The sequence below is a fragment of the Gorilla gorilla genome, chromosome 20 (genome assembly GCF_029281585.2).
Source record: "Gorilla gorilla gorilla isolate KB3781 chromosome 20, NHGRI_mGorGor1-v2.1_pri, whole genome shotgun sequence".
Classification (NCBI taxonomy): Eukaryota; Metazoa; Chordata; class Mammalia; order Primates; family Hominidae; genus Gorilla; species Gorilla gorilla.
Window position 1 is genome coordinate 40457067 of NC_073244.2, and position 22500 is coordinate 40479566.

The 22500-nt window shown below is 51.6% G+C and overlaps 1 protein-coding gene across 6 annotated transcripts; it reads right to left on the bottom strand.

Annotated features, from left to right (window-relative positions):
• Positions 1-6019: 6019 nt before the first annotated feature.
• C20H19orf12 (chromosome 20 C19orf12 homolog) lies at positions 6020-21964 on the bottom strand. Of its 6 annotated transcripts, XM_063701199.1 has the most exons (4): positions 21559-21642; positions 19212-20762; positions 14695-14864; positions 6020-9417 (listed from the first exon to the last, which is right to left on the bottom strand). In XM_063701199.1, the coding sequence occupies exons 3-4, from the start codon at positions 14852-14854 to the stop codon at positions 9152-9154; spliced, it is 426 nt and encodes a 141-aa protein (XP_063557269.1). In that variant the 5' UTR covers positions 14855-14864; positions 19212-20762; positions 21559-21642; the 3' UTR covers positions 6020-9151. The 6 variants fall into 6 exon arrangements, with proteins under 6 accessions (XP_063557269.1, XP_030860158.1, XP_030860157.1 ...); XM_031004298.3 differs by lacking the exon at positions 19212-20762 and having other exon boundaries at positions 21559-21964; XM_031004297.3 differs by lacking the exons at positions 19212-20762; positions 21559-21642 and adding an exon at positions 21341-21546.
• Positions 21965-22500: the final 536 nt, after the last annotated feature.

Consider the following 22500-nt stretch of genomic DNA (forward strand, 5'->3'; position numbering starts at 1 on the left):
GCCTCAGCCTCCCAAGTAGCTGGGATTACAGGCGCCCACCACCACGCCCAGCTAATTTTTGTATTTTTAGTAGAGATGGGGTTTCGCCATGTTGGCCAGGCTGGTCTCGAACTCCTGACCTCAGGTGATCTGCCCGCTTCAGCCTACCAAAGTGCTGGCATTACAGATGTGAGCCACTGCGCCCAGCCTGCAAGCCCTCTTTCTTATTTCCTCCAAGCACTGAAGCATGAATTTGTGGTAAGGTAAATAAACATGTGTGTGTGGCAGGGTGGGGGGATACATCCACAGAATGTCACGTGCCCAGCCCTGTTCTCTATTTGTTACACTTGACTATTAGGATTCCAGCCTCTTGCTCACATACATAGTCTAACTATTTCCTTTTTGTTCAGAATTGGAATTCTTTCCCTTTTTTTTCCCTGCTATTATAAAGAGCAGTGCTATGAACATCTTTATTGTTTTCCACTTGAGTTATTTTATTGGAATGTTTTCCCTGAGTGAAATTGGTTGGCTGGGAGGTATATATGATTTTATAGTTCCTGTGATTTTTCTTTTCATCAAATCACTCTCCCAAAAGACTGCATTGCTATGTATCGCCTTCTGCATGTACGTGTGTGTGTGTGTATGCACGTGTGTGTGTGGACGTATGTGTATACCATTTTCCCTCAGCCCTGCCAGCTGTGGGTTTGATCATTTGTATTTATTTTTACTAATTAACTGGTATATAACAGATATCTCCTGGATATTATATTTGCATTTGCTTACTTGCTAACAACAATGAGTAAAGTCCTTCTCTTAAAACCCAGAAAAATAAAATAAACAGCCACCACATCCATGGCTTAGAAAAACACCTCTCAGCTCCCTCCTTTGCCAGGACTTGGGGGCACCCAAAGCTGACGCCAAGGCTGCGACACGGCTGGCCAGGCCCGAGCTTGGCCTGCTGAGCTGTGGCTGTCATCATGGTCCTAGAGGCCTCCTCCAGCTAATAAAGCCATTTCTCTCCTCCAGCAAACTGAAGGCACATCAGGCAATGCCCTCTTCTGCATGGCTTAGATGGGTCCTGCATTTCTTAATTCCCATATGTTCGTTGTTGGGATTGAGAGACATTCTGTTTTACATGCAAAAAAGGTTGCAGGAGATGCGGCTGGTGTCCTGTCCACAGCTTATGAAAACCTCAGGGCAGCCTCCGCACCCTCCCCCTGGGGAAGTTACAAAACAGCATCCTCTGAGAGCCACCGTCTGGGCCTGGCCTGGCCGGGACCTGGGGAGAGGAGGAGGAAGGCCTTGCCTGGCTGGCCCACCAGAGGGCGCCTCCCACCGCAGATGCCAGGCCGTGTCCCCAGCCCTGCGGCCTCCTGGCTCTGCACACCACAGCCAGGCCTGCATCCCTCCAGCCAGACATCTCAGCCCAGAGACACAAAGCAGTCATCCAGCTAAAACGTACCATCTACCTGGGAACGGCAACACTGAAGCAGGTTAATAGCTGGCCCAGAGCAGATGGTTTATTCCAATGATGACCGGGTCCCTGTACCCAGGCGTCTTCCTAGTGCTGCCTCACCCACCGGCAGCCCGCAGCTCTCCCTGGGCCAGGCCCCACTGGAAGGGCCAGCCCTGCTGCCCAGAAATCCTGCCACTCCGCCACCCAGACACCGAACACCCAGACACCCAGACACCTAACACGCAGACACCTGACACCCAGACACCCGGACACCTGACACCCGGACACCCAGACACCTGACACCCGGACACCTGGACACCCGATCACCCAGACACCTGATACCTAGATACCCGGACACCCAGACACCCAGACACCTGACACCCAGACACCCAGACACCTGACACCCAGACATCCAGACACCCGGATACCTGACACCCAGACACCTGACACCCGGACACCTGGACACCCGGACACTGAGACACCTGACACCCAGACACTGAGACTCCTGACACCCAGACACCCAGACACCTGACACTCAGACACCCAGACACCTGACACCCAGACACCTGGACACCCAACACCCAGAAACCTGACACTAGACGCCTGACACCCGGACACCTGATACCCAGACACCCAGACACCCGGACACCTAGACACCTGACACCCAGACACCCAGACACCTGACACCCAGGCACCCACATACCCATACACCCAAAAACTTGACACCTAAACACCTGGACACCCAACACCTAGAAACCTGACACCTAGACACCTAGACACCTGACACCCAGACACCCAGACACCTGGACACCCAGGCACCTGGGGACACCCAGACACCCACATACCCATACACCCAAAAACTTGACACCTAAACACCTGGACTCCCAACACCTAGAAACCTGACACCCAGACACCTGACACCCGGACACCTGACACCCAGACACATGGACACCCAGACACCTGACACCCAGATACTTGGACACCCAGACACCCAGACACCTGGCACCCAGACAGTCAGATACCCAGACACCCAGACACCTGACACCCAGATACCTGGACACCTGGACACTCAGACACCTGATACTCAGACACCCATACACCCAGATACCCGGAAACCCAAACACCAGACACCCAGATACCCAGATGTCTAATACCCGAACACCCAGACACCTGACATCCAGACACCCAGACACCCGGACACCCAGATGCCCAGACACCCAGACACCTGACACCTGACACCCAGACACCCAGACAACTGACACCCTGACATCTGGACACCCAGACACCCAGACACCTGACACCTGACACCCAGATGCCCGAATACCTGGACACCCAGACACCTGACACATGACACCGAGATGCTCGACACCCAGATACCCAGACACTAGGACACCCAGACACCTGACCTCCAGACACACAGACACCCAGACACCCAGACACCCAGACATCTGACACCCAGACACCCGACACCCAGATGCCTGACACCCAGACACCTGACACTCAGGCACCTGGACACCCAGACACTCAGACACCCAGACACTCAAACACCAGACACCCAGACCCTCAAACACCAGACACCCAGACACCCAGACACCTGATACCTGGACACCCAGACAACCTGACATCCAGACACCTGGACACCCAGATATCCAGACATGCAGACACCTGACACCTGACACCCAGACACCCGACACCCAGACACCCAGACACCTGACACCTGGACACTTGGACCCCCCAGACACCTGACACCCAGACACCTAGACACCTGGTGGGATGTCCGGGTGTCTTGGTATCAAGTGTCTGGGTGTCTCGGTGTCAGGTGTCTGGGTGTCTGAATGTCCGGGTGTCTGGGTGTCAACTGTCTGGGTGTCTGGGTGGTGAGGTGTCTCAGTGTCTGGGTGTCTGGGTGTCCAGGTGTCCAGGTGGTGGGGTGTCTAGGTGTCTGAGTGGCAGGGTGTCTGGGTGGCAGAGGGTCTGGGTGTTTGGGTGTCCAGGTGTCCAGGTGGTGGGTTGTCCAGGTGTCCAGGTAGTGGAGTGTCTGGGTGTCTGGGGGTTGGGGTGTCTGGATATTCAAGTGGCAGGGTGTCTGGATGGTGGGGTGGCTGAGTATCCAGGTATCCAAGTGACACTCAGACACCCAGGCACCTGACACCCAGACACCTGGACACCCAACACTTAGACACCCAGACACTCAGATACCCAGACACCCAGAAACCTGACACCCAGACACCCGGATACCCAGACACCCAGAAACCTGACACCCAGACACCCGGATACCCAGACACCCGACACCCAGACACCCGGACACTCAGACACCCAGACACTCGGACACCCAGACATCCAGACACCTGATACCCAGAAACCTGACACCCCACCACCCGGACACCCAGACATCCTGCCACCTGAACACCCTGCCACTCAGTCACTTGGACACCTGGATACTCAGCCACCCCACCATCCAGATACCCTGCCACTCCAATACCCAGACACCCCAACCCCCAGACACCCAGACACCCCAACCCCCAGACACCCAGACACTCCACTACCTGGACACCTGGACAACCCATCACCTGGACACCTGGACACCCAAACACCCAGACCCTCTGCCACCCAGACACCCTGCCACTCAGACACCCAGACACCCCACCACCTGGACACCTGGACACCCAGACACCCGGACACTCAGACACCTCACCACCCAGACACCGAGAAACCTGACACCCAGAAACCTGGACATCCGGACACCCAGACACCTGACACCAAGACACCCAGACACTTGACACCAAGATACCCGGACACCCCACCACCCAGACACCTGGACACCCTGCCACTCAGCCACTTGGACACCTGGGCACTTAGCCACCCCACCACCTAGACACCCTGCCACTTGGATACCCAGATACCCTGTTCCCCAGACACCAAGACACCCAGTTATCCCACCACCTGGAAAACCCTCCACCCAGACACCCTGCCACCTGGACACCTGGAGACCCCTCCACCCACAGACCCCACCACCAGGATACCCTATCACCCAGACACACAGACACCCAAACACCCTGCCATCCCACCACCCAGACACTCTGTCACCTGGACACGCAGACACCCTGCTGTCCCACCACCCAGACACCCTGCCACCCTGCCACCTAGACATGCCGCCACCTGGACACCCAGACACCCTGCCACTCAGCCACCTGGACACCATGCCACCCAGCCACCCAGACACCCAGCCACCCAGCTGCCCCGCCAGCTGACTCCCTGCTCACCCTCCCAACTGCTTCAGCTACAGGGAACTGGGGTGGGGTCCCAGAACCCCTGGGCAGGCAGTTCCATAGGGGATTACCTCCAGCTGTCTTTCACAGAGAGACAGCCAAGCTACAGATCAATCAACCCCATTCATAATCAAAGGAAAATGAATCAAACCAGATGTCAGTAGTCACCCATGAAATTAATCAAGGCATAAGACACTAGCACTCTGCTCCTTGATGGGGATGCAATGAGATGTGTGCCCCCTTGTTGGGAGAGTAAGTTAATGATACCGCCTCTCCAGAAAGGATTCTGACCTAATAAAACAACCAACCTTAAAAAATGTTGCATACTTCGCGGGGCACAGTGGCTCACACCCATAATCCCAGCACTTTGGGAGGCCGAGGTGGGGAGATCACTTGAGGTCAGGAGTTTGAGACCAGTCTGGCCAACATGGCAAAACCCAGTCTCTACTAAAAAATACACAAATTAGCCAGGCGTGGTGGCAGGCTCCTGTTAATCTCAGGTACTTGGAAGCTGAGGCAAGAGAATCATTTGAACCAAGGAGGCAGAGGTTGCAGTGAGCTGAGATCACACCACTGCACTCCAGCCTGGGCAACAGAGCAAGACTCCGTCTCAAAAAAAAAAAAAAGCTGCATACTTTTAAATCCAGCAATTTCACTTTGAGGAATGAATCCCAAAGACTATATACCAGAATTCAATAAAGAGAATATTAACACAGTATTACTGTAATACTTCAGCATTACAGTAGTAAAAATCCACAAATGGAATTCACACCAGGCACATGGTTAGGCACAGTGGAATATTATGCAGCCATTACAAATATTTACAACGAATTTTAAATTACGTCAAAAATATTATTTAACATTCATTGATACAGGTGTTCAAGGGGCATATAGGATAAGAAGGCAAGTACGTTAGAAATATACATACATATGCCGGGCGCAGTGGCTCACGCCTGTAATCCCAGCACTTTGGGAGGCTGAGGTGGGCAGATCACGAGGTAAGGAGATTGAGACCATCCTGGCTAACACGGTGAAACCCCGTCTCTACTAAAAATAAAAAAATAAATAAAAAAAATAAAAATTAGCCGGGCATGGTGGTGGGCGACTGTAGTCGAAGCTACTCGGGAGGCTGAGGCAGGAGAATGGCTTGAACCCAGGAGGCAGAGCTTGCAGTGAACCAAGATGGCGCTACTGCACTCCAGCCCGGGCGACAGTGCGAGACTCCATCTCAAAAAAAAAAAAAAGAAAAAAATATATGTATACCTACATAGCATTAAAATAATTGCAGGAAAGACACCAAATCTGTTACCAGCAGTTTTCTGGGTTGTGAAATTTGTAGTTTTTATTTCATTATACTTTTCTGGGTTTTTCTAGGTTTTCAGCAAGAAATACTGACAAAAGGAAATGAACAGTTTTCAGAGACTTACTTTAAAACAGAGTTAAAGGAATACACATGAAATTGGTAACAGTGTCTGCCTCTGGGGTCGGCATGGGAGAAGGCCTTCCCTTGCAGCTTGCACCCTCCCGTACCTTTTAAATTTTTACCAGGCAGGTATTACTTATTCAAAAATAAATAAATTTCTACAAAGAAGATACAGATATATAAATACTAAAACCACAGGAGCTGAGAAGCAGCGCTTGATTTCCTGGGGGAAATCAAGAAAAGTGCTTTCGGCTCCTGGGGGAGATGAGACTCCAGGTTCAGGCTGCCCTTTTAGGCCCAAAGCCTCCAAGTCACCCCAGGACCCAGCTAGTTCCAGCGTCTTCACTCAGCAAGGCCTGCTCCATCAGACACAAAACTGGTCAGGAGTTGGACCATCTCCTCCCTGGGCATTTTTCCGTGCGGTAGGGGTGGGCAGGCTGTGGGAGGGGCTGCAGTGGACACTGGGCCTCTGAGCTAGGACCACCTGTGTCCCCTGGGCCTGACACAGACCAGGACCTGATGCACGAGTAAGAATGAATGGGGCCCAATTGCCTAACAAAGGGAACTCAATTTCAGCCCCGATTGTTCCAGAAGGATTTGCTGTAAGCAACCGGAGAAGTTGGCATTTGTTCAACATGGAAAAAGTGTCCCCCAACTTTGAAGCACTGAACCAAACATCTTTGTTGAGGTTTCATTCTCACGATATCTGCAAATCAACGTTTTTTCCTTTACACTAAAAACGGGCAACTTTAGGGCCCACTAAAGCTATACAAAATTGGGAGGGGGCATGCTGTGATTTTCCATTTTTAGTCCCAGGGACCGTATGCAGGACTTATTTGCAGGAAGAGCAGGAATGATCAGTTCAACAAGAAAAGCCACACTCAGTTTTCACAGACAGACAACCCCTCCTTCCCACCCCTGCCCTGTCCCCCATCAACTTAAGTGGCATATAAATGATTAAAGTGGCTTCATTAACTCCAGGAGTGTGGCCTGTGCTAGGGCACCTGATTTGTGCTAGACGAGGCCAGCAGAAGAGCAATCGCTCTGCAAGAGAAAGGCTCGGCCCTTCCTTAATCACCATGGGTTATAATTCACCCTGACGTCCTTACACACATGGAGGTGCCAGGATACTGAGCTTTCCTATAAGCGGGGCCTCAGCAGAAGTGCCTCCCTCTGAGCCTCCAGGGCCTGAGAGGAGAGCCCCAAGTCCCTGCCCTGCCCCAGGACCTGGGGACCAAGGAATAACATTGTTTGTAGAGATGGAGGTCCCACTATATTGCGCAGGCTAGTTTCAAACTCTTGGCCTCAAGCGATCCTCCCACTTTGGCCTCCAAAAGTGCTGGCATTACAAGCATGAGCCACCTCGCCTGACCTACTCTTGCATTCTTTAAAGCCACAAATCCGGTACCTTCCCTCTTGTTCCATTTGTAAGACTTTGAATGTTAGAGATATTTTACACATAATATGTGGGAAAATGGCTTTTTAGAAAAACATTTATTGTAATCGATCACATTCAAGTCGTAGTTCTGAAAGTAAAGTGAAAACACACAGTACAGCTATGCCTCAGTATCCATGGGGATGGGTTCCAGGACTGCAACCTCAACCCTCAGACACCGACATCTGAGGATGCTCAAGTCCCTGATGGGCAATGGCATAGCGTTTGCATGTAACCTACGCACACCTTCCTGTATAATTTAAATCATCTCTAGATTTCTTATAATACCAAATACAATATAAATGCTATGTAAATATGCTACACCACATTGTTTAGGGAATAATGGCAAGAAAAAAAGGTCTGTACATGTTCAGTACCAATGCAATTTCTTTTTTCAAATATTTCCTATCCAAGGCTGTTTGGATCTAAATGTGGAGACCACAGTTACGGAGAGCTGACTGTACTGGGGAAATCTTTAGGGTAGAAACATTTCTTAGAGATGGTTTATATCACACCACTTCAGAAAGAGCAATACAGGCATACCTCATTCTACTATGCTTTGTGGATACTGTGTTTTTTTTTAAATTGAAGGTTTGTAGCAGCCTGGCATCAGGCAAGTCTATTTGGCACCATTTTCAACAGCACGTGCTCACTTTGCGTTTCTGTGTCAGCATTTTGAACAATAAATATTTTTAAATTAAGGTTTGTACATGTGTTAGACATAATGCTATTGCACATTTAGTGGACTGCAATATGCAGTAACATGACTTAGATGCACTGGGAAACTAAAACAATGCGCTTCCTTGCTTTATTGTGATGTTGGCTTTACCGAGGTGGTCTGGAACTGAACCCACAATATCTCCGAGATATGCCTGTACTTTTTACTGAAAATATTTCATTTGAGAAGTAAACCTCAAGAACTACCATGACTTTTCAGATGGGAAGAGCGAGGCCCTGGCAGGGCGAGTCTAGGTGTGCAGCCTAGTGGGGGCCGGGGTCAAGTCCACTCAGTATTTGTGGCTTCACTCAGCAGGCCGCCCGTCCCCTCCGTGGGGCCATTCGACAGTCCCTGGGTAGGGGAGGGTTGCACTAGGAGGTAAACATGATTCCAGCATGGGCTGCTCCAAGGCCCTGAGACCCCAGGGCCCGCAGGGGGGTGGGATCCAGTCCTGCAGCAGGTGCTCGGAAGAGGAGTCATCTCCCAAGATGAGAAGGCCCTGGGGGGAGGATGAAGTGTGGTCAGACCGTCGGCTGAGCGTGATCACTTCCCCAGACCCATGCGGGTGAGAGGACTCAGCAGACGCCTCCGAAGCCTGCGGCAGGCAGGCCTTTACTCTTCACTGGGGGGCCAGTCAGAGGGCTGTCACGGCAGGCCAGTGCACATGCCACCAACACATGCTGCTTCATCGGTAATTTCTGGAATGTGACACTGCACAGCGGTGGGCTCTCCAGCAGGACGTTACTAGTAATACACTGATGATGTGGAGATTCCCCAGGGGCATCTGCCGGGCTTCTCCCAACTCCCAAGCCACCTCTTCAGAGTCACAGAGTCATCTAAAGGGGCCCCCCCACCTCCCCAGAGGTGCGGCCTAGTCATCATACTGGATCTCGGCCCGCAGCTCCTTGGTGACGTAGTTCACCAGCATGGCCAGCAGCTGCTGCTGCAGGGCCTCGCTGCCCATGACCAGCGCGGTCAGCTGCACGGCGTCCGTCCACTCCAGGTGCCTGATGATGGCTGTGGCTTCGTTAAAGAGCCTCTGTTGCTCAGCAGGGGGCAGCTCCATTAGGATCTGAGGAACCGGCTTAAACTGTCCACTTGTCATCCAGGCACCTAACAGCCCCCCGACAGCCCCCCCTAGAAAACATGGAATCGTTCAATTAGCGGGTCTTATTCATAAGCGATGGCCTTACTTAAGTTCCCACTGAGTGCACACCACCATCACCATGAGCAGGCACATTCATGAGCGGGCTACAGCGGGCTCAGCCGGTGCCACGCCTGCTCCGCCAGCCAGTGTGGAGGGCAAAGGTTTATGCAGTCTTCTGTCCATTTGGCTCAGATAATTGACACCCAACATGCATTCCCTGGGCTCCACATTTAAGGATGCAAAATGAAGCCTGCCTGCCCCATCTCCCACCTCAGTGCTGGGCCCACTTTCTTCTTCATAAGCTGACAGAGGTTTCTGGGCTTACCATAAAAATCCCTCTCTAATCACAAAGGAGAAGGCTGAAAAACAAATGCATTTTCTTTTTCTTTTCTTTTTTCTTTTTTCTTTTTTTTTTTTTTTTGAGACGGAGTCTTGCTCTGTTGCCCAGGCTGGAGTGCAATGGCATGATCTTGGCTCGCTGCAACCTCTGCCTCCCAGGTTCAAGCGATTCTCCCACCTCAGCCTCCCAAGTAGCTGGGATTACAGGTGCACACCACCACACCTGGCTAATTTTTGTATTTTTGTAGAAACAGGGTTTCACCATGTTGGCAGGCTGGTCTTGAACTCCTGACCTCAGGTGATCCGCCTACCTTGGCCCCGCAAAGTGCTGGGATTATAGGCATGAGCCACCACAACCAGCCACAAATGCATTTTCAAGAGAAACCATCTCAGGCTGGGTGCGGTGGCTCATGCCTGTAATATCAGCACTTTGGGAGGCCAGGGCAGGTGGATCACCTGAGGTCAGGAGTTCGACACCAGCCTGGCCGACATGGTGAAACACCGTCTCTACTAAAAATACAAAAATTAGCTGGGCTTGGGGGCACATGCCTGTAATCCCAGATACTTGGAAGCTGAGGCAGGAGAATCACTTGAACCCGGGAAGTGGAGGTTGCAGTGAGCCGAGATCACACCACTGCACTCCAGCCTGGGTGACAGAGCAAGACTCTGTCTCCAAAAAAGAAACCACCTCAGTGGGGAGACTGAATTTCCTCCACCAGGCAGCTGATATGCTCCTTGCCCCTGAACTTACAAAATCTTCAGTGAGCCCATGTGGTTAAAGGACCTGGGGACAGATAAGGAGGCTCTTTCCTCTTGAAGCAGTGCTTTTCATAGATCCCCTCCAAGTTGTATGATCGATAAATAACAAACTGGCCGGGCGCAGTGGCTCACGCCTGTAATCCCAGCACTTTGAGAGGCCGAGGTGGGCGAATCACAAGGTCAGGAATTGGAGACTAGCTTGGCCAACATGGTGAAACCCTGTCTCTACTGAAAATACAAAAAATTAGCCAGGCATAGTGGTGGGTGCCTGTAATCCCAGCTACTGCCTGAGGCAGGAGAATCACTTGAACCCGGGAGGCAGAGGTTGCAGTGAGCCAAGACTGTGCCACTGCACTCCAGCCTGGGCGACAGAGTGAGACTCCATCTCAAAAAAATAAAAATAAATATCAAATGTAAGGTAGCTTACTATTTCTACTTCTGCCACCCTAAAAGGGCAGAAACATTATTGTTCAATGTAAACTCATTGCCAAGGCTATGTCATGATATTCTGGGACTTAAAGACCTTGTATCCACAGAAAGTTCTACCTGAAGAGGCCACGTGCAGAATATGGTGCAGAGGAGGGGAAGGTGCCCTAGGGAAGGGGTCCAAAGTCAGGTGCCTCCGAGAGCCAGGGAGGAACTAAGAAGAGTGAAGGGGCGGTTGGGCCTTACCCGGCCTCTCCCCTGCTGAGGTTGGATGGGTGGCAGGCTCTGACTTCATCCCAGTCTATAGTCTGGGCCAACCAAGCCTTGAATCGCATGGACCTTCCGAGGCCCAGGACACAGAAGAGCCGGACAGCTTAGTTCCTATTGAGTGGCAGTGGCTACTTCACGCCAGTTCATTGCTACCACACAAAATACCAGATTTGTAGCTTTAAAACATCTCACAATTTTTAAATATCACCAATCAGATATTTAAAGATGAAGCCCACTAGACTTAGTGACTCACTTTCAACAGACAGAGTATGGAAAGGGAAACAGAAACTTTGCAGTGGAAAAACCCAGCAAACATGCCCTTAACCAAGTGTTCAAGGTGAATATCACTGACGTCATGTGAATATCACATACCCCCAGAATTAATGCAAGACAAGGGAGAGGGGCACGTCACCTCCCAGGCATGTCTCCTAAAGACTCCTAACTCCAGTCCCATCCTAAACACAACTGGCAAATTCAAACTGAGAGATGTTCTACGAAATACCTGCCCAGTACTCCTCAAAACTATCAAGGCTGTGAACAAGGAAAGTCTGAGAAAGTGTTAAAGGCCAGAGGAGACTAAGAAAGCAGGTGATTCAATGCAATGTGGTGTCTTAGACTGGATCCTGAAACCAAAAAAAAAAAAAAGGCCATTAATGCAGAAACTGGTGAAACCCAAATCAAGTCTGGAGAATGGTTAATAGTAATGTATTCGTTGGTGTTGGTTTCTTAGGTTTTTTTTTTTTTTCGTTAGGCAGAATCTCACTCTGTTGCCCAGGTTGGAGTGCAGTGGTGTGATCATACCTCACTACAGCCTCAAACTCTTAGGCTCAAGCAATCCTCCCACCTTGGCCTCCTAAGTAGCTGGGATTACAGGCATGAACCACCATGCCTGGCTAATTTTTTTTTTTTTATTTTTCGTAGAGACGGGGTCTCATTATGTGGCCCAGTCCGGTCTCGAACTGCTGGGCTCAAGCAATCTTTCAGCCTCAAGCCTCCCAAAGTGCTGAGACTACAGAGGCATGGGCCACTGCACCCAGCCCATTTTAGTTTTGACAAGCATACAGTAATACATGTGATCGCTAGGAGAACCGAAACTGGATGGAAGATATACAGGAATCCTTTGTACTATCTTCACGACTTCTCTGTAAACCTAATATTATTGGGAAATGAAAAGTTTCTTTCAAAAATGCAACCCAGGCCAGAGAGAACCCACTGGCAGGCTGGACTCAGACAACAGGCAGCAAAACCAGTGCTTGCTTCTTCTGGAAGCCAAGCACCGAGGCCCCTGGAGCAGACACCACCCCAGGTACTGAGCTGGGGCCAGCCCCATATCCCAGAGGCTGAATGCCACACGCAGACAGGGTTCATCTCCTCTGCAAAAGAAAGGCACATTCTGGGAAGGGAAAACCAGCTAATTTACAAGTTTTACTGAACTTTTCCCCATGACACCAGTGAAATGCTCCAAGTCGACAAGAGTTGCACTCATGTGCACTAAACCTTTATGAGAACATCAATATTTGATTTAGAGCAGCACTTAATGCAAAAAGTCGCCAGGAATATCGACCAGCAAATTACTGGCTCTTTGGAGAGGAGAAAATTCCTTTGTTTTCAGGGTAAAATGATGGTCCCGCCCATGACCAGGGACTGGAAGTAGTGAATCCCCCGGGCTCTCTTAGTGGACATCCTGTTCTCCACCAGCTTTTACTCAATCTGAATAAAATATGTGCTCCCAAAATAGCATCTGGGTGCAGCTAAATGATAAAATGATCCCCAAAGCCTTCCCCTGAGCACTGAGATGGAGGTGGGGGCACAGATGCACAGTGTCATCGAGGAAGAAGGAAACAGCCTTGTCTCCCCCATCTCCGGTTCCTTCCCGGATGGCAAGATGCTGAAGTCAGGCCTCACTAATTCATGGAGTTTGGAAAGGAAAATATGGAAAGGGAAGGTCTGGGGCCACCCACACATTTATTTTTCTCCTCAGTGTGAGCCTCAGCTTAACGAAATGTCCTTGAATGTCAATCCCACTACAGAAGGGAAGAACAGGGCAGGAACCCGGCCAGCGAGCTGGGGAACGGAAGCCAACCTCAGCAGAAAAGTTCAGCTCTCTGACTCCATCTATGGTTTGGGCCACAGCCCCAGGCCAGGTAGACCTTCTGAGGCTCAGGACACAGGAATTCTTCCTTCTCCAAGCCAAAGAAAGTAACTTCATCCTAGCTCCAAGGAACAGTGGAAAAATTAGCCAAACTTTCATTCATTGCCTGAAATTGATTCTCATATAGAAGCAGGTGGTAAATGGCCAGGCACGGTGGCTCACGCCTGTAATCCTAGCACTTCGGGAGGCCCAGGCAGGTGGATCGCTTGTGGCCAGGAGTTTGAGACCAGCCTGGCCAAAAGGACAAAACCCTGTCTCTACTAAAAATACAAAAATTAGCCGGGTGTGGTGGCACACACCCGTAGTCCCAGCTACTCAGGAGGCTGAGGCAGGAGAATCACTTGAACCCGCGAGGCAGCGGTTGCGGTGAGCCGAGATCATGCCACTGCACTCCAGTCTGGGTGACAGAATAAGACTCGGTCTCAAAAAGGAAAGAAAAAAGCAGGTGGTAAAGGAGGTGGGCAGGCCCTCTAAGGGTGAAAGGCAGTTATTTTGGTGGTCTCTTTCAGAACGAGGGAGCTCTCTCAGAGTGAGCTGGCTCACATGAAATGGCCACACCGTATGTGCTGAGAAGGTGCATGGCCCCTCCCAGCCTCCTCCCTGGTTTCCTTTCTGCAGGGACCTCGCAGTCATGAAGAACACCATGGGACCCAGGACACCCTGGTATCTTCAGAGGCCTGCTGCTCTGATACTTATTCTGGGATCCCAGCACTGGGGGAAAGATGCCTCTAGGCCCAAATGACACAGATGCCATTTACAAGAGTGCCCCACACTTCTGAGACACTCACACAGAAGCCTGCATTTCCAATGGGACAAATTATATCTGCAAAGATCATTTCCCAGAGGCAACCTTAATTCCACCAACTCCTCCCACAAGGCGCATGGCACCACTTGTACAAGTTCATTTCTCCCTGTGTTTCTTTTCTTTTTTCTTTTTCCTTTTTTTTTTTTTTTTCTTTGAGATAGCGTCTCGTTCAGTCACCCAGGCTGGAGTACAATGGCATGATCTTGGCTCACTGCAATCTTTGCCTCCCGGGTTTAAGTGATTCTCCTGCCTCAGCCTCCCGAGTAGCTGGGATTACAGACACCAGACACCCGCCACCACGCCTAGCTATTTTTTGTATTTTTAGTAGAGACGGGGTTTCACCATGTTGGCCAGGCTACTCTCAAACTCCTGACCTCAAGTGATCCGCCCGCCTCGGCCTCCCAAAGTGATGGGATTACAGGCATGAGCCACTGTGCCTGGCCTTCTCCCTGTGTTTCAACGGCCCTTTTATGACATCCCTGAGGCTGGCTATCTCTGTGAGACACCTGCACTTACCAACGGCGAGTCCCGGTGGGCCGCCCACCAAACCCCCGACGAAGGCCACGGCCCCTGTGACCAGGGCACCCTTCCCAGAGTGCTTGACAGCAGCCTTCATCTTCCTCTCCCCAGCAAGGGAGCACAGCAGCTTCATGATGTCCTCCACCATGATAGTCATCGTGGCGGGCCTTCGAGGGAGAAGTTCAGAGGGACAGTTTCAATGAGCATAAGAGTATTTCCATCACAATGCCACTCTAGCTCCTAGAGTTTTAAGGAAGGGTCCCCCTTTTCAGGAAAGCTCAGCAGCTCCAAGCGCCTGTATGACAGACAGCATCCAGACGGTGGAAAGTTCCCACAGACAGGGCAGGCAGCAGTTAGTGAATAAGCAAATAGCAGCAGCTGAGTGGATGAAAGGTCTTCTTTGCCCTCTGATTAACTTCTGACTTACGACAGATTAAGGAGCAACCCGGCCACATGTTCTGCTGGTTCATCACAAGGGAGGTGGTCTGACCCTTCTGGCATCAGTGGCCTTTGCACTGGCCCGGGGAATGCCCTGCACACAAAGCCCAGCAGAGACCGGGAAGTCCCGGCGTGAGGCATCTGAGCTGAGGCCAAGCCAGAGCCGGGGAAGGGATGGGACCCTGTAACCACACGGGCACTGACCTGCAGTGGGCCCTGAGCAGAAGGTCAGATACCTCCCTTCTAAGACGGAGACAGTCCCTACAGGCTGGACTCTCAGACAGTGCCAGCAGGATGGGCAGGAAGTGCCTGGCATAAGTCTGGAAGCCTGCAGGCTCCTGACCCAGGATGGCTCTGAACGAACACTGTTACTAACACACACACTGGGCTGCCTTAAGCAACTGTTCTTAAAAGTCAACATAGTTGTACCCACGGGACACTAAAAGCAGGGAAAAGATAAAGCAGGGAGACAAAGCAACTGGAGAAAAAATACATGAAATCATTCCCAGGCTTTGCAATACATATGAATAGACACACGGATGGGCGAGTAGACCTTTAGCACAATCCTCCAGGGTAGGGAAAATGTGTGCCATGCTGGAGCCAGGGCAGGGAGGGACGGGCTCTGGAGAGCCCAAAGGCTGAGAAAATCAAAGGGGCCACGAGGTGGGGGGTCTCCTTAGAGCTCTGGCTGAGCCCAAGGCTCCAGCAGTACTTCCCTTTCTCACCAGCACTTCCCATTTCATTCTAGGTGGAAATATTGAAACAGGTGCTACAGCAATTCAACTGAGGAAGTTATGGATAGATTCTATTGCTTATTATCTTTTTTTTTTTTTTTGAGGTGGGGTCTTGCTTTGTTGCCCAGGCTGGAGTGCAGTGGCACAATCACAACTCACTGCAGCCTCGACCTCCTGGGCTCAAGCGATCCTCCCACCTCAGCCTTTTGAGTAGATGGGACTACAGGTATGCAATCACCATGCCCAGCTAATTTTATTTTTATTTTTAGTAGAGATGACTACTATGTTGCCCAGGCTGGTCTTGAACTCCTGGGCTCAAGAGATCCTCCTGCCTTAGCCTCTCAAAGTGTTAGGATTACAGGCGCGAGCCACTACATTTGGCCTTAATATCTTTGGGTTATATGTTTTATGAGGTTTTTTTGTTTTGTTTGTTGTTGTTTGTTCGTTTGTTTTTAAGAGACAGTGTCTCTTGTTGCCCAAGCTGGTGTGCAGTGGTGCGATCATGGCTGACTGCAGCCTTGAACTCCTGGGCTACAGTGATCCTCCCACCTCAGTCTCCTGAGTAGCTGGGGCTAAAGGCATGCAACACTACGCTCAGCTAATTTTTTGTTTTCATAGAGACAGGGTCTCGCAATGTTGCCCAGCTTGGTCTTGACTTCCTGAGCTCAAGCAATCTTCCTGCCTCAGCCTCCCAGAGTGCTGGGATTACAGGTGTGGGCCACCGTACCCAGACATGTGTGCTTTTCTGACCCAAGGATGATCCAGAAGCAGAAGTCCCTACTGTAAAATTGCTCTCCCAATCCTGGGATACAATTTTGAGCCCAGAGAACAAACCCATGATTCCATGAGAGGACCACAAAGTCAGGTCCTCAGAACTTCTCTGCAGTCCCAGGAGAGCATTCTACGCTCCTGCCCCTGTAAATTTCCCTTCTTTTTCCCCATTGGTACACATTAGACCTGTAATTCTCCACAAGTTCACAGGAATCACTGAAAACCTTGTCAGATACAGCCAGTATGGGAGGGTAAGATTCTGCATTTCCAACAAGCCCCCAAAGTGCTCCTCTGATCTCACTTTGGGCAGCAAGACCCCAAGAGGGCATAACGCAGGACTCTGACATTCGTTACTCAGTCTTCAAATTCAGAAATTGCAAACAAGCACCCCTAGATATGTCTTTTTGTCCCCATGGAGTATGAGAGGCAGTGGGAGGGCAGGCCTTGTGAGCCCTGCTCACATAAGGGACTGGAGGAGCACTCAGGCCTGGGGGTCCCCGCTCTGGCTACCCTGTGCCCTGGGTCTCCCAAAACCTGGTCTCCTGGTTTCCAGGCCCTGCCCAGCTCCTTTGCTTGCTGACAGGTTGAATGCCTCCTCCTTCTCCCCAGAAGAGAACCCCCTTCCACTATTCCAGTGGTCAAGATTTGTTTACATACAAATGTCTAAACAATAAAATGGCATTATAACAGTGTCAGGACTGAACAGGCAGAAGCCACCTGGAAATGGGAAGACAGAGCGCAGAACCTGATTTATCCAGTCACCATGGTCCTGAAAAGCTATCACACAAACAAAATGACATAGATAGCTAGATAGAGATATACAGAGAGGTTTTTTTTGTTTTTTTTTTTTTTTGAGACAGAGTCTGCTCCGTCACCTAGGCTGGAGTGTAGTGGCGCGATCTCGGCTCACTGCAGCCTCCGCCTCCCACGTTCAAGCGATTCTCCTGCCTCAACCTCCCGAATAGCTGGGACTACAGACATGCACCACCACACCTGGATAATTTTTGTATTTTTAGTAGAGATGGGGTTTCACCATGTTGGCCAGGCTGGTCTTGAACTCCTGGCCTCAGGTGATCTGCCTGCCTTGGCCTCTCAAAGTGCTAGGATTACGGGCGTGAGCCACCACATCCAGCACAAAATGAGATATATTTCAAGTACATATTAAAGTAACCAAAGGAAATAATTTTATAGTAAAATCTTACAAAAAGCTCAAAATCCTGGTGTAAAATATCTAATCACCTTTGAGCTTAGTTCTGGTTTATATCCAGCTTTTCATTTGTCAATTATATTGGAAAAAGAGAGGCACTGCCCAGGTCTCAGGAGGGCCCCTTTGGAGGCTGCAAGGAACCTCCCTTTCCCAGGGCATGAAGACCCTGAGCCCTGCCATGCTTGGTCTGCAAGGCTGGCTTCCAGGCCAGCGCCCAGACACCACTCCCAAAACAGGTTTTCTGCAGTTTTGGGTCTGCACTCTCAAAACAGTTTCTGCACAGCAAGAAAATGCATGTAGAAGTGGAAAGAAGGAAGGCAGGAAACAGATACATAACCACTTTAGCTCTACTGGCTACCCCCCCAAAAAAAAACCTAGCTTCCGACCTGCTCCGAATGACTTTAAGTGAAAATCTACAGAGGCTAAAGAGATGTCCTTGCAAAAATGCTACTTCCAGCTCTACCTGCTCCAGCCAGGCCAGCATCAATGTGAGAGGAGAGAGAGAAATCAATTAGGCAAATAGTTAGGGCAAGGGTCCTTGGCAGAATTCCCTTCTAACAAAAAGCAGCCTAAGAAGTCGTTGCCCTTTCAGGAAACACAGATAAGGAAGGCAAGCTCTAACACAGAAACGGGGTCCCCTGTGTGACATACAGACATATGGTGGGCCCCAGTAAGCACAGTCCTCTCCCTTCTTAGAAATACTCAAGACACGGCCGGGCACGGTGGCTCACGCTTGTAATCCCAGCACTTTGGGAGGCCGAGGTGGGCAGATCACGAGGTCAAGAGATCGAGATTATCCTGGCCAACATGGTGAAAACCCATCTCTACTAAAAAAATACAAAAATTAGCCAGGTGTCGTGGTGCTCGCCTGTAATCCCAGCTACTTGGGAGGCTGAGGCAGGAGAACCACTTGAACCTGGGAGGCGGAGGTTGCAGTGAGCTGAGATCACGCCACTGCACTCCATCCTGGCGGCAGAGTGGGACTCCGTCTCAAAAAAAAAAGAAAAAAGAAATACTCAGACACAGAGGCTTGCATGGCACTGATAAGAAGAGCTACCCTGGAGCAGGCATGTCTACCTTGGAGTGTTCTACCTCCACCCCCCAACCTTTTTCACACATGCACAGTAGGAAGAAATAAGCAACATGGAGTAGTAACTCAGGCTAAGAAGCCCACATGTGCACTAGAAAGGGTGGGGCGAGGGACTCAGAAATTCGCACCTTATGTAAATGAAGCACCCCTCCCACCAGCTTTTCTACAAAAACCCTTGCATTTCACTGTAAAATGGCAACCCATCTTTCTGGGACCCCTCTCTGATCCAGAGAGCTTTCTTTCTTTCACTTATTAAACTTCTGCTCTAACCTACCCTCTGGAGTGTCTGCGTCCTTGATTTCCTTGGCCATGAGACCCAGAACTTCAGTGATATCTCAGACAATGAGGCAGGTTTCACTGAGACACAAGCCCAGGGTTCTGCAGAACGGGAGGGCCAGCAGCTATCACTGCGTGTGTGAGGGCAGGCAGAGGAAGTCACTGTGTTTTAATAGTCCAGCACCACGGGTAGAGATGTTGTGGCTGACTCCATCCAAGGTTTAATTTCTTTGCAGTAATCATTTCAGAAGTTAGAGCATTAACAGGCTCTTGTTGGGGAAGAAAGGTTAGTAACTCCATCTCCTGAGCCCTTGCTAAAAAGCTCAGCTTCCTGAATTCTCCAGGCTCACCAGATTGAGAGGGAAGCCCACCCTGCTCCTTCTCCCACCGCAAGGCTGCCTTTGTCTGTAAATGACAGGGAAGTGGGTGAGGAGGGAGGATGGGGACAGACCTTAGGGGGTGGGAGTGTGGCTCCCCCCCCCCCCCACTGTATCACACTCAGATTTATCCACATGCCAGGCCTTGATCACAGGAAGCCCATCTGCCAGCCACAGGGAAGGCAAATGCCAACTGGAAGCCCTGGTTTCTTGCAGGCGCCCAGGCTGCTCTGAGAGGTAGACAGAGATGGAGACAAGCCCATCTCACCGAGAGCAGCCTAGCTTTCTGAGTTTGGACCAGATTGTAAGAGATAAGGGAGAGGAAGGCTTCAGATAGCTATGAAGAGAGCTATCTGACCTCCAAGTACCCTGTTCTTTACCAAAAAATTAGATCTGGCTCTTGTCAACATTGACCTCCCACCTCTCCATACCCCAGCGCAAAGGCAGTAGGTGGATCCCACCAGCAAACAGTTTTGGATTAGCTCATAGTTGTTGTTTTTTTAAAACAAATTAGTTGCCAATATTTAAAAATCAGGAGATTTTGCATGCACCTCAGATTCCTGATTTCTCCTGAAAAATCAGAAGACCAGATCACACTGGACCTGCCATTCTGTGTAGCAATGGAGGCCAGGGCTGAGCAGGGGCCGTCCGCTGCCCACCCCCATACAGCAGGGCCCTGCCCTCCCTACCCCAGCTCCTCCTGGCAGCATGCACCTTACCTATCTACTTGATCAATAAACAGATCACTTCAAAGCTTCTCAAAGTATCCCTCTTTCTTTTTTCTTTCTTTCCTTCCTTCCTTTCTTCCTTCCTTCCTTTTCTTTCTCTTTCGTTCTCTCTCTCTCTCTCTCTTTCCCTCTCCCCTTCCTTCCTGCTTTGTTGTTGTTGTTGTTGTTGTTGTTGTTGTTGTTGTTTCCAGAAACGCAGTCTCCCTATGTTGCCTAGGCTGGTTGGGAACTGGCCTCAAGCAATTCTTCCAACTCGGCCTCCCGAGTAGCTGGAACTACAGGTGCTATTCCAAGATGGTGAAACCCCGTCTCTACTAAAAAATACAAAAATTGGTCGGGGTGGCTCACGTCTGTAATCCCAGCATTGCAGAAGGCTGAGGCAGGTGGATCGCAAGGTCAGGAGTTTGAGATTAGCCTGGCCGATATGGTGAAACTCCGTCTCTACTAAAAATACAAAAAAATTAGCCAGGCTTGGTGGTGTCGCCTGTAATCCCAGCTACTAGGGAGGCTGAGGCAGGGGAATTGCTTGAACGAGGGAGGTGGAGGTTGCAGTGAGCCGAGATCGCGCCACTGCACTCCAGCCCGGACAACAGAGTAAGACTGTCTAAACAAAAGCTCAACAAACTACCTGCCACCCCCAAAACTAATCTCATCTCCTAAATCATTAACGACCCTTCCTGACCAAATCTAAACTAGCGCCCAGATTTTCTTCCCATATGGCTCAGCCCAGCTCCGCTGCCCCACAGGTGTCCTGTCAGGATCCGCTTCACATTTATAATACCTAGCACCCCACCCCCAGCCCCGCCCCTGCCCCACCAGCCACCCCCACTCTACCCCACCCCTACCCATCACATTCCGCACCCCACCCCCGCCAAATCCACATCCCCACCCCACCCAACCTCACCCACTCCCACCACGTCCACCACCCGCACCCCACCCCCACCCACCACACCCATGCCTACGCCACTCCTGGGTGACAGCGAGCCAGGGCCCGGGACTCTAGTCCCAGCTCTGCTGCTTACTTGTGTGACTTCAGCCTCTCCATGCCTCAGTTTCTCCATAGGGACAATGACTACACTAACAGTGTCCACCCCGGCACCGGGAGGGCCGGGCTCCCGGCAGGGCGGGGACCCTCTCCCCAAGGCGCTCCCGGGCCTCCAGGCCTGCTCTTGGGGTGCCCTCTCCTCTCGCGGGGCGCGGCCTGGGAGGCGCCCCGCCCCGGCTCCGGGCGCTCCTTTACCTGGGGGAGCGGAGGTCTACGCGGCGCGCTCGGCGATCAGACGCGGCTGCAGCCCGGGCCTGGCAGGCCCCGGGCTCCCCGCCCAGCTCCCCAGCCCCGGCCCCAGCCCCGCGGAGGGTCGCGCAGGCCTTGGTGGCGGCCCCGGCGCTGGCCCCGCCCTCCGTCCCACCTTCCGGCTGCGCCGGGCCTTCCGGGAAGCCACGCGCCGGGCCAGCTCCTGGCTCCGAGCTGCGCCGGGCCTTAGGGGGACGCGGGGGTCGCTGCTGGGCACCCCCTCCCCGGTCCTGGCCCACCCCGCCGCTGTCACCGGGGCCCTGGCTTGGGTTGCGGGTGGCGTAACGAGACGAGGCGCCCGGAGAGGAGTCCTGGGAACCGCAAGGCCGCGCTCCCGCAGGCCCAGCCCTGCCTTTCTCCCACGCTCACGCATGATCACATCCGGGCCCCGCGCACCTGCCTCCAGGACCGCGGGGACCTCCCGGAGACCTCCCTCCCTTTGGCCTGGAGGACCCCTCTCTCCCCGCAGTCTGGACGCGGAAGAGAGCACAGGGGCATCTGGAGGTCAAGGGTGCTGCGTCAGTATTTGGTGAATGTGTGGGCTGGAGCCAGATTTCCGCTGTTCCAGAGCCTGCTCTGGAGCCTCTGGGTCTGGGGGTTGCAAAAGGAGAAGCAGGCTGGGTGGGACCCGTAATCCCAGCTGCCAGTGAGGCTGAGGAGGGAGGATTGCTTGAGCCCAGCAGTTCGAGCGTGGGCAACACAGTGACATCCCATCTCTACAAATAATAATAAAAATTAGGCCGGGTGGGTGCGTCATACCTGTGACCTACAGCATTTTGGGAGGCTGAAGCAGGAGGATTGCTTGAGCCCAGGAGTTCGAGGCTGCAGTGAACTATGATCCCACCACTGCACTTCAACCTGGGTGACAGAGTGAGACCGTCTCTTAAA

What these genes read in the sequence shown, in the direction of transcription:
- C20H19orf12 (XM_031004297.3), bottom strand. Translation starts at nt 21,363, where the DNA reads ATGGAGAGGCTGAAGTCACACAA. An exon ending in GAGAGGCTGAAGTCACACAA is followed by an intron (nt 14,865 to 21,340) that starts GTAAGCAGCAGA and finishes TCTCCCTCGAAG; the next exon opens with GCCCGCCACGATGACTATCA. An exon ending in CCCACCGGGACTCGCCGTTG is followed by an intron (nt 9,418 to 14,694) that starts GTAAGTGCAGGT and finishes CATGTTTTCTAG; the next exon opens with GGGGGGCTGTCGGGGGGCTG.